Consider the following 12,894-nt stretch of genomic DNA (forward strand, 5'->3'; position numbering starts at 1 on the left):
TCTGTGGTAGTAAATAAATCATTTAGCCAAAATACTATGCTAGTAACTGCTGATATAAACAAGCAGAAGCAATAAACGAGAGTACTAGTTAGTTATCTGTTTCAATGTGTGTGTCAACGTGTGTGTGTGGGAGAGAACGAGTCAGGGTGAGTCTCAGGCAGTCAGATCAGAAAGAGCGTGTTGAAGCCCAACCCACGGTCACTTCAGTCGAGACGAACACGCACACTCACTCAAACACAAGCCGAACAGGTGGTCCAGACCTACCTGAGGAGCTCGACATGAGGATTTACCTTGTTTTTCACCTGTGTGGATACAATGTGGCGGTCGCTTTCTGAATCCGAATAGTCCCGAAGAGTTCACACTTCACGCGCTTCCCTGTGAGGAGTCTCCGGGAATATCGGGCGAATATGAAAGTGACAGTATGTTTTGGGAGGACCAGGGTGGTCGTTCCCTGCGGGGATGGGAATATCAAAATACACAATCTTATCCAGCAAGCCACAATGCGCTACAAAAAAGCCATCGCCAAGGTAAGTGAAGTGTTTGTTTTATTAACAGCGTGACAACTGAGGTCTGCTCAACATGGCGCTTTTTCTGGAGAAAGAGATATTGAAAGAAAGAGCAGGGCTGAAGATATCGTCGGTATTCCTGAAGAATTTGACTGAGATGTTTGTTTATAGATTTGCATTTGTGATTGTTGCGTCATTGCGTCTTGTTTGTTAGAATTGTTGCAACTTCGGGCACGAGCGCGTGTGCGTCCGGGTTCAGAACTCATCCAGAAGCTTGTGTGTTATAACCGCTCGTGTGTGTTACTCTAACATGCATTATAGCGTTTCTGAGGGAACAGGGAGTGTTGGAAGAAGTTTCAGAGGCTCGGATGGAGGGCCAGGACTGTGGAAGTGTGCTCAGTTTGAAGTCTGAATACACACACATGTAGCCTATTCAGTGTTAAAGGGTTAGTTCACTCAAAAATGAACATTCGGTCATCATCTACTCACCATTTACTTGTTCCAATTCTGTTTGACTTTCTTTCTGCTGATAAACATAAAAGGAGATATTTTGAAGAAAGGTGAAAACCTGTAACCATTGACTTCCATAGTATTTGTTTGATAGTAAATGATTTAATGCTTTCAGCTTTCTTCGAAATATCTTATTTAGTGTGTGCAAGAGAATAAATAAACTCATGAAGGTTTGGAAACACTTGGGGGTGAGTACATTTTAATTTAACATCCTTTGGGGGTGAGTTAAAAGTGAGTACTTTTTTGGGGGGTAAACTAACCCTTTAATCTGTTTTATGATGCAATATAAAGCAATAGAAAGTGCATCATTTTGATTCATAATTAGTTGTCTGGCTTAGCAGTTGACGGATAGGTTTTAGTCTTTCACAAAGTTCATTGACAGGGATCTGATGGTCAGAAAAACCTGGAAATAAGGATTAGCATGCTGAAAAACACAATAGAAACAATTATAGGGGCTTCAAATGGGTTTGTAATTTAATTGGTTTTAATGGAAACTGTATTCATCCTGTGGCTCTATTCCGGTGTTTTCTTTTTATTCTATTGGTGGCATGTTAAAGCAAACAAATCATGCCCAGAACACACTTGAAATCATTCAGATGTTCCAGCTTTAATGGTTAAAATTGAATGTTTGTAATGGTTTTAGGGGTATTTCTATTGGAAACCATCTTCCATGATGGTTTACACTCACAAAAAAAAGAAAGAAACACTGTGCTAAATATAATCACTATAAACACTTTAAGTGCTACTTAGAACCTATAAAGAACCTGTAATATTCTCAAGCAGGGTGGTTAAGGTGCTTTATAGCATAATATAGGTGTTATGTATTACTAAAAGTGGCTTGTTTTCATAGGGGAACCATTTTAGTGCATGATGTTTATAGTGTATGTAGTGTTGCATAGCACCTTAACCTAGCCAAAGAACTGCTGAAGAACCATAATAGGTTCCATATAGCAATTCAGTTAGCTCTTCTATGGTATCGAGCCAAAGAACCACTCAACTTTTTTTTTAGAGTGTAGTAATGTGACATGGAAATGTGATGAAATTTCCATATCTTATTTCTTTCTTTAATTCAGCCGTGTAGCCGGTTAATCAGTTACTAGGCTCAAACACCCAGTCTCACCACCTTACGCTGATCAAAACAATCGTTAACTGCTGTTAAAGAAGGTTTTTAGCTGATTATTAGCTGGTATGCAAGGTACTAGCAAACTTTAAACTCACATGTTCAGAGCATGTGTGGAGTAAATATATATATATATATATATATATATATATATATATATATATATATATATATATGTGTGTGTGTGTGTGTGTGTGTTTATTTATATATATATATATATATATATATATATATATATATATAATGTATATATATATAATGTATATGTGTGTGTGTGTGTATATATATATATATATATATATATATATATATATATATATATATATATATATATATATATATATATATATATATATATATATATATATATATTTTTTTTTTTTTTTTTAAGGTAAGTGGTTGCACACAATTTATATGGGCTGAATTTAAACAAACAAATTTAATTTGGTAATGTTCAACTTAATTTGTTTGTTTACATTCAGCGAATATTAATAGTTTGCAACCAGTTAAACCACCTTAAAAACCAATGAAAGGTGAAGATTGTTGTATAGATCATCTAGAACAGACCACTGACCTAATCCCAACATAAAGTGTTTTCAAAAACAAACGTAAGGCAAAAATGCACTGCGACCACACAGTTTTACCTTGATTTTACATTGCTTTTATCTCTATTGTGGAAGTATGCATCATCGGACCCAAACTCAAGTATCTTGCAGCACAAATGCAATACTACAATAGTGCTGTAAGATACTGGAAAAAGCTGATATTGCGATATTTTATTTTCTGCGATTATTTATTGCAATGTGAATACAGTTTCACGGTTTGATGGTTTTCTAAAGAGTCTAACAGTATTGGGGTACAGAAAAAAATGCTTTTCTTACTTACTGTTTCTAGTCCAAATATCAAAAAAGTCCCAGACCAGGTAAATATTGTTTACGTCTCACTGTCAGAAGAAATAACTGAAAATTAAAATTGTGATAGCGATGCTGAAACGGAATATTGTGCAGCCCTTCTGCGCAAAGTGAGCTAGAAAACTGACCACGCCAGAATTTCAGACAAAACTAGATCACTCCAGGATTCTCAAAATCAACTGTTGTCTTACAGCCTTATTGTGGCAAAGATGCTGGTGCTAAGGTTTTGGAAATCAACAGAATCCCAAACATTTAGATCTTGGCTGGAAGAATTAACTGAATTAGCACATTTGGAAAGGATCAGATTTCTTATCTTGTCAAAAATTTGACAAGACTTGGTCTCCTCCTCTATCTTGAAAGCGTAGGTTAAAAACCAAGATGGTGAAGGTCACACCAACAGTACTGCATAAGCTTTAGTCCAAGGGGTGGGGTGGGTTTATACAAATTACTTAATAATTTTATTATATATATATATATATATATATATATATATATATATATATATATATATATATATATATATATATATATATATATATATATATATAATTATTATTATTGTTTTTATATGTGCGTTATTTAATTTGTTGATTTATTTTTTGCAAAAAAAAAAAAAAAAAATAGAGATGTTGTAATATTTGCTAATGCTATGCAATGAATATATAATCCTTCATTCATCAATAATATATGCCTGTACATATCATTAGTGTGAAAAAGGAACTAAAGTAGTTGTCATCATACTGCCCCCTAGTGTTCATTTTAAATAGAAACTGCAGCCACATGTACGTTTTTCTGTGTTGTTGGGTATGAAAGAGTTGGAAGGTGGTTGTTGTAGGTTTGTCAAAAGTATAAGGTTTGGTATTAAGACCATTTCTTGCTAAAATGCTAGCTCATAGACTGACCAGCCAACCGATGTACCTTGGAAACGCTCCAGTGTCCGTGTATTTGTGCTTGCACTTGGTAAACATTAGTAAAGAGTAGAAAACCGATGACCTTTACAGCCAATCAGTCACTTCTGTTGAGCACGTGAACACAATGGCCAATCAGAAATGGTCAAACAGAAACAGCGCGGAGGTATAAATGCACAGCTACACCGCGTTGAATGCGCCGTTAGTCACGCCGATCACTTGACGCAGAAGTATAAACCAGGCTTTAGCTGGGCACCACAGATAGCCTCCACCTTGCGTTGCCAATGTGCGTATCCTGATAAAAAGCTATGTTTACAATTCTAAAATGCATGACACTGCGTGGCGCTGCTCATCCGAGTGCGACCCCCCCCCCCCCCCTTTACGATGGTCTTGCTGTGGACAGTTACGACCCTTTATGCATCCTTGCTGAAACTTGCATGTCAAATTGCACACAAAAAAAAAATCTGCAAAACTGCAAAGCCATGAAAGGTGAACCGCATTATAGTGAGGGACCACTGTATTTAGGCATGTGTTGGCTTTAAAATCTTAAATCAGATCTGTTTTCTGCACTCCGCTTGAGTCAGGATTCGGCTTAAGAACTTAAATGCATTGCAGTGTTGATTTTGGCTCAAGCTTGTGAGCAGAAAGGTTTAACTTCGTCTTAGTTTAGTGATTGAGAAGCTTTGAGAAAGTTTCGCCGCTAGAGTTGGACACTATGTATGGTGAGAGTATTGGCCTGCTGAAGTTTGAGTGCAGTAGATCACCTCGTCTGTGGTCCAGATGAATAGCCGTTTAATTATTTAGCAGATGTGTTTTGTTGGTCAGTAGTTATGTAGAGATTGTTGTTAAAGTTGCATTAGGTTCCTTCGTGTCTCGAGTTGGCATCAGTGCTATTATTCCTGCCCAGATCTCAACACTCTGCTGTTAACATTGGCATCACGTCCGAGCACTTCTGTTCTGCAGGCCTCCAATACTTTGGTGAAGCAGCTCTAATAAGTGCCAGCATTTCTCTTTCACGGAGCGCAGATTTGAATAGGCTTCATGCATTCTTGTGAATTGATTGGCTGGATTCTCTCTTGTTTTTTTATTTATTTGTTTGCAAATACACTCGAGACATCTTTTAAAGGGAACGTTTATTCACTCTGTGGTTCACTGACCTTCTCTGTAAAGAATATGCTGGCTTTCACACAATCGATTTAAGTTGGAACAACATGAAATATTTAAGTGACTTAATTTACTGAATTGGATGTAAAACAATTAACCAGTTAAACTCCGCACACCCGGTACCGGGTCCGTGATGTCATCGCTTTAAGATTTAAAGGGCTAGGATTGCACCAGACCCCCTTAAGTGGTACCGTTTGAAAGTGTAGAAGCTATATTTTCATGAAAATATGCATCACTTTGGTTTTTATGCTACTGTACAAAAGTTATTTACACTTAAATACACAGTATTTTGGAGACCCGAGCTGGGTATTGAACATTGGTTCCTTTTCATATTTTTCATATGGTTCATATATGACACATGTACAAGTTATAGCTCAAATGAAAGCTCTTGCCGGTGCTCATACGGTTCTAGCGTTCTTTTTACTGAATTATATTCTCATATCAAATAGTTGCCGAATGAATCGCCGTGTTTCAATGGCACAGAAGTGAAAACAGTACATTTATGATCAATAAGCAGCTCCAGATAGCACAGACAGCTGTCATCTCTTACCTTATGCTGAGCACTTCAGGGCCATTTCTCCTCTGTTTTTGAGGTGATGTGCATAAGTAATCCTTTTATATGTCTGACGTGGTCCAAACACAGTGAATTATGTTTGATCAAACAAAAGAATAGTGAAATATGAAAACAATTATCGATCCCTGTGGCTTGTATAACACCTCTCATCAGGTGGAATACAATAACTTTTGAATAGATTATGGTAGAGACGTTTGTCTTTTTTCCTATGATTACAGACATGTGCAGGAACCACCGAAATTAATTACAGCAAGCTAGACCACACACAACCTAAAAGGTACACTTTCAAATGTGAGTTTATAAAAAAAATATACAGAAAGCTCCTCTTTTTTTAGGTGTTTATTATAACACAGACAACATATACAGCTATTTTAAACACTTTCAATAGTGTTTTATGGAAATTCAAAGGGTTTTCTTTAAAATGAGACCACATTTTTGCATTTACACCTCTGCATGTGGATTTGGGAAGCTTTGAAATTTGGGTAGGCGAAATCCAGGCGGAAATCCCCAAATAGCACTAGAGTTAAACTGGTTAAGTAAAAACTCAAGAATTGTGCCGTTTTGGCTCATTTTGAACAAATAGTTTGAATAAACAGCAAACGTGATTGTTTATAAGTTTCTTTCTTCTGTTGAACACAAAATAAGACATTTTGAAGAAAGCTGAAAAGCAGTAACCATTGAAAAACCAATACTATGGGAGTCAATGGTTACAGGTTTCCAGCTTTCCTCAAACAGAGGAAAGAAACTGAAACAGATTTGGAACAAGTGAAGGGAAAGTAAATTAGCCCAGATTACTTTTTATGTGTGAACTATCCCTTTAAGGACAGAAAATAGCATTTTAGTGTATATGTAAAAGATGAGCTGTGTTTTTTTCCCCCTCAAGAGATAAATAATAAGTCATAAAATGTTTTCTGAGTAGCTGACTTTGAGTTTGCTTCATGTTTTACATCATAGAGCACAATGTTTATCCTCTTTTTATTTTAATTAAAGGAAGAAGTTTTAGCATTTCTCGTCAGCGTTATTAGACTAGTGGCGTCAACATATTGTGACCCGAGTCCTGTTAATCTGCAGGTCTAAAATGGCATCTTTCTTGCCAGTGTCACAGGTTGTGACGGGTTAAAGCACATCAACAACTGATGATGAACCTGCGGCTCATTATATTTGTGCCTTTATAAAAAGATGTTTCCATTGATTTTCTGTGAAGATCTTCACAAATTAGTTTGACTTGAATCTCTGCATTGTCTTTTCATTCATTCATTCATTTCCTTCACCTTAGTCCCTTATTTATATGGGGTCACCACAGCGGAATGAACCACCAACTATTGCAGCATATGTTTTACACAGCGGATGCCCTTTCAGCTGCAACCCAGTATTGGGAAATGCATTGCTTTAAAAATAAATACATCCTACATTTCCAGCAAATGGTAATTCACTATCAATAAATGTTTTGCCTGTCTCTATTTGTTGTCTCTCAAAAGGTTTAAGCCAGGGATGTCCAGACTCGGTCCTGGAGGTCCGGTGTCCTGCAAAGTTTAGTTCCAACTCCAATCAGACACACCTGGCCTAGCTAATCAAGCTTCTTCCTGGGAAGTCTAGAAGCATCCTTTCAGGTGTGTTGAAGCAAGTTGGAGCTAAAATCTGCAGGACACCGGCCCTCCAGGACCGAGTTTGGACACCCCTGGTTTAAGCCCTTGAGTAAGCACCAGTTTGTTCCTGCTGATTACCATCTAGGATTAAAATTGATCTCCCATGAACTCATTATACATCAGTTTTCATGCAAACGATTGTAATCATAGCACAAGGGATCTCCCTCTGTTCCAGTTTTGGACTGGGACTCGAACCAGCAACCTTCTTGCTGTGAGGCCACAGTGCTAATCACTGAGCCGCTGTCACCCATCATCCACATATTCAAATAAATAAACCTAAATTCTGGATCTTGAGTTGATTTAAGTGTCCTTGCAGACTTAGAAACACCACACGTCACACACACACACACACACACACACACCCATGCTTATATAGTTGAGCAGACACACCCTGAATCAGCAGAAGCACGGCGGCGTCTCATTGATCCAGACCCGAGCAGGTTTTCCCAGCGGAGATCTTTGTGTTTCCTCCACGGCTCAGGATGACGCTCTGGAGCTGCGCTTTGCTGTGTAAGCGGGAGTTTGAGACGGTTGCATTAGGCTGTGATCTATCCAGAGATGTGAACTAGAGCTCTTCATCAATAACGCTAATAAATAGGCTTCTTCTTTCTTCAAGACGGCCTAACGTTTCCTTCTCGTCTGAAGCCTTTCCATTGAGCGTCTCTGGAGTCTAAATCCACTGTAGAAGAAGAGGCTGGGGTGGCACAGTGGCTCAGTGGTTAGCAGTGTCGCCTCACAGCAAGAAGGTTGCTTGTTCGAGTCCCGGCTGGGTTAGTAGGCATATCTGTGTGGAGTTTGCATGTTCTCCCCGTGTTGGTGCTCCGGTTTCCCCCACAGTCCAAACACATGCGCTATAGGGGAATTGGGTAAACAAAATTGGCCGTAGTGTATCAGTGTGTGTGTGAATGTGAGAGTGTATGGGTGTTTCCCAGTACTGGGTTGCAGCTGGAAGGGTATCCGCTGTGTAAAACAAATGGAATAGTTGGTGGTTCATTCCGCTGTGGCAACCCCTGATAAATAAGGGACTAAGCTGAAGGAAAATGAATGAATGATCCTCTGTGGATGAATCCTAGGTGCTGTAGCAACAGCTGAGATTGTGACTTGAGCGCTCAAGGTTGGATTTATTTGTGTCGCTGTGAGTTTTTATGAGCCTCTGTTAACACATGCACACACACAAACACACATGACGGCTCAGACAGCACATGGCTGTAATTAAACACACACAACTATGCGCTGGGTTTACATCTGGAAGTCAGTAATGGAGTAATTGCAGATGAACTTTGACCTTCAGATCGGAAATCCTTCTGTGCCTTTTGTAGTGAAGATCTGTCTGCCAATGATAGAGTGAGCTGGAAAAGTCAGCGTTTCACACACACACACACTCATAAATACACCGAGACCCACTCACGAGCACAGTAGCACAGAGACTAACACACAAACAATTATGCACACACATTGACAAGGACACACAATTACTCGCTAAATGACTCATACACTAACACACACTTAAACACACGCACTCATAAGCACACACACACATTACCACGCAAACATTCATATTCTTTTCAGCTTAGTCCCTTTATTAATCTGGGGTCGCCACAGCTGAATGAACCACCAACTTATCCAGCACATGTTTTACACACTGGATGCCCTTCCAGCTGCAACCCATCACTGGGAAACATCCTTACACGCTCATTCACACTCACGGACAATTTAGCTTACCAATTTCCCTTATAGCACATGTGTTTGGACTGTGGGAGAAACCGGAGCATCCGGAGGAAACCCACACTAACACGGGGAGAACATGCAAACTCCACACAGAAGTGCCAACTGACCCAGCCGGGACTCGAACCAGCAACCTTCTTGCTGTGAGGTGAACGTGCTGCCCACTGTGCCACGGCGCAGCCCTAACACACGTACAATTACACACTAAAACACTAGGGGTTGCTCTGCTGTGACAGTTTTTGATTGCCGTCGACCAGTCGTGCTGCACACATCACGTGTTTTTCGATGAGCTACATGAGAGCTTCACACATTAAGGTGGTTCACTAAATGAAACTGCCACCGGATTATTCATAGTTATAGTTATGAGTTGTCAAACAGCATCTGCAGGCCCGGATTGGCTAATCAGGAGGGCTGGGAAAATTCCCGGTGGGCCGGTCAATTTTTTTGGCCACGAGGGCTGGTGTCCATAGCTGCTGGCACTCTCAGCAGTCGCACTTTTGTCATTTATGTATTTATTTGACCATAGCCTCACTCTTTTTATTCATTATTTTGCAGCAGCTCTGCTCTTTTTCTTTATTTTCTCACAGCCCCGTGAGCAAAATGCAGCCTGCAGATTAGTGATGATGTAACCATCATTCGACACCAAACAGCAGCTTGGTGAATATAAGAATTTGAATAATTAATATTAATGAATATTACATATATACACCTGCTTAATGAAAATCAGATGATTTACTACATTAATAAATCTGACATAACTTGATCAGAAATCTGAAAAGGGGACAAAAAGATTAAGATAGAAAGTAATAGAAATAGGTAGTAATACTGTAGTTAATACATCGTCATTGTGGTCCAGTGGTCCGCACATTGCGCTTCAACGCCGTCAATCGGAGTTCGAACCTCACCAATTTATCTTTTGTTATATATACATGTATTACTGTTTGGGTTACTTGTGTAGGTGTACATATTTTATTTTTTGTGTGACCACCGTTACAAAGTACTGGATATCTCTAAAGAATTTTGCACAGAATATATAATCCGATATTGCAGGAAAGGACATGTTTTAAAGAATAGTGTTGGAGATTTAGCTACCCTTTAAAGGGCACCTATGGTGAAAAATCTACTTTTCAAGCTGTTTGGACAGACATATATGCATGTATGGTGTATAGACCGTCATATTGGGCTGATATAAACACACCCAGTGCTTTTTTTTCAATTTAACAACATAAAAACGGTGGATCAATTGGAGCGGTTTTCAGATCGACCGCAACTTTACGTAGGAGAGCGGTCCCCCCCGCCCACCGAATTGATTGACAGCTGCGTATTAGCATGTCCTGGTAGTCACGTGTATAATCATATCAACAAGAGAGGACGAGCGCAAAGCAACCAGGAATAAAAGATCTGTTCAGTTTGCTAGGATCATCAAATGTGATCAAGAGTGAGTTTTAAAACAGAGCATGTGTGTAATGAATTACAGCGATTCACTTTAGATTCACTTCATCAGCACAGCCGCGTGTCAGAACAATTATAAAGGAAGACGCTTCAATCCCGGTTTGTGGACGTTAAATCAGGTTTATTTTGTATATTAATATAAGAGATATCCATACAGCAGTGGAGATTAACCTGTATCCTGTCACATATGCGTGCAAAAAGAGTGCAAAGCTAAACGAGCGCGCTGTCTGTGTGTGTGTGTGTTTATCTGTGTGTGGGCATGGACATTGTGTGTGGCTCATCATTAAGTTGACCCATCTTAACACAACAAATGCATCAAATACTCATTGGTAAAGTTGTATTAAACTGTTGTATTTCTCACAAACGCTACGTGAGATCTGCTTCCTTTAAGTCTGTCTGTTGTCTGATGCAGCCGAGGGAGGAGATTAAGGGCACGCTGAAAGGCACGTAGAAACCGGTAACCGGGGAGGAGTAGCCTTAAAGGTGCAGTACAGCAAAACCGCCACCCAGTGTAGAAATATATAAACTAGAATCTTATAAAAGGTATAATCAATAATCTGATGGGTGTTTTGAGCTCAAACTTTACAGACACATTCTGGAGACACAAAAGACTAAATATTAAATCTGAAAAAAGGGCTAACCTAGGTGCCCTTTAATGTTCTCATATTTATGAAAAACATTTGAAGTTCTAAAGCAGCTGTGTCCTTGAAAAAGACGTGACAGTGTCATTAGAGACTGAATTGGAAATGTTGTCATTTTAATATAGTCAGTCGTGAACTGAGGTGGGCCGGTCTAGAGCTTAAAACTCCAGGGCTGAAAAGAAGTCCCACTCCAGCCCTGAGCATGTGTATATGTATTTCCTGCAAATAAATCGTGAATTGTGACGTGTTGCAAAACATATGCATCTTCTGTTTTATTGATGACATCACCAGCGACTAGTCGACATCGACATAAAAGTCGACTTCACAAAATCTAAAGTCATTCATTCATTTTCTTTTTGGCTCAGTCCCTTTATTAATCAGGGGTCGCCACAGCGGAATGAACCGCCAACTTATCCAGAATTTGTTTTACGCAGCGGATGCCCTTCCAGCCGCAACCCATCTCTGGAAAACATCCATACACACTCACTCACACTCATACATTATGGACAATTTAGCCTACCCAATTCACCTGTATGGCATATCTTTGGATTGTGGGGGAAACCGAAGCACCCAGAGGAAACCCGGGAAACCGAAGCACCCGGAGGAAACCCACGCGAGCGCTGGGAGAACATGCAAACTCCACACAGAAATGCCAACTGACCCAGCTGAGGCTCGAACCAGCAACCTTGCTGTGAGGCGACAGCACTACCTACTGCGCCACTGCGTTGCCCTATAGTCATTCAACCCCTGTTAAACACACACACACACACACACACACATTTGTTTTTGTGAAAAGTGGGTACATTACATAGGTTTCCATCCATTTTATACTGTCCAAACCGTATCTTGTATTGCCCTCACCCCACCTTACCCCTAAACCCACCCATCACAGGAGACAGTGTGCAGCTTTACTCTCTGATTAAGCTCATCCTGTAGGATTTACAAGCTCTTTGTGAAATGAGGACGTCACCAATGTCCTCTTATTTCACCTCCTTTTTGTAATACCAGTGTCATACTTCTGTCATTATACAGATTTGTGTCCTGATATGTCACAAAAACACATGTACACACACACATAAACTCACTTATACGTTAACACACTCTAAAACACACACATACTAACACACATAATTGCACACTATAACACACACTCTCTCATACACTGACTAAAACACACCCACACGTTTTTTTCTTGCTTTGATATCTGGATCTCAGTGGACGTGCGGTGACATTTTCAAGTGTGAGTTATGTTCGCATCCAAAGGCATTTTGCAGCCGCTGTATTTGTTGTGATTGTGAAATTCTGCTGAACACACCATCAGGAGCTGGCTCTGCTTGTATGAGCGTGTATGAGGGAGGACACGGTATGCTTATCATAAGAGCTGCTGTTTATTACGTGGAATGACTAATAACCGGATTGAAAACTTTGATCTGTCTTCAAGGAGGACTTCACACACACACACTCACGTTAAACAAGTGTGTGAGATCATGACGGTGAAAAAGTTTTATTGGTTTGTGTCGTTACATTTGTACAACTGAACGTGTCCAGACCAGAAGTCAGACTAAAGTGGACTTTGTTAGTCTGTTGTATGTTTTATTATTAATTTTATGTTGTTTTCTGCAGTTATTGTAGCCTTTTTATTTAATTTGGCTGTAGTAAGGGAAAGAACTACAATCCCATGATGCATTGCGAGCGACAAAGTAAAAACAAGAGATAAAACCAATCATTTAAAGCCCC

At 39.5% G+C, this 12,894-nt stretch overlaps 1 protein-coding gene across 4 annotated transcripts in view; it reads left to right on the forward strand.

Annotated features, from left to right (window-relative positions):
• The first annotated feature begins 202 nt into the window (after positions 1–202).
• Positions 203–12,894, forward strand: part of pard3aa (par-3 family cell polarity regulator alpha, a) — a 708,633-nt gene continuing 695,941 nt past the window's right edge. For all 4 annotated transcript variants that reach the window (XM_056450319.1, XM_056450321.1, XM_056450320.1 and 1 more), the window contains exon 1: positions 203–527. In XM_056450319.1, the coding sequence (XP_056306294.1) occupies positions 408–527 (120 nt within the window). In that variant the 5' untranslated portion in view covers positions 203–407. The remainder of the gene's footprint in view (positions 528–12,894) is intronic.

This window comes from Danio aesculapii, chromosome 24 (genome assembly GCF_903798145.1).
Source record: "Danio aesculapii chromosome 24, fDanAes4.1, whole genome shotgun sequence".
Lineage (NCBI taxonomy): Eukaryota > Metazoa > Chordata > Actinopteri > Cypriniformes > Danionidae > Danio > Danio aesculapii.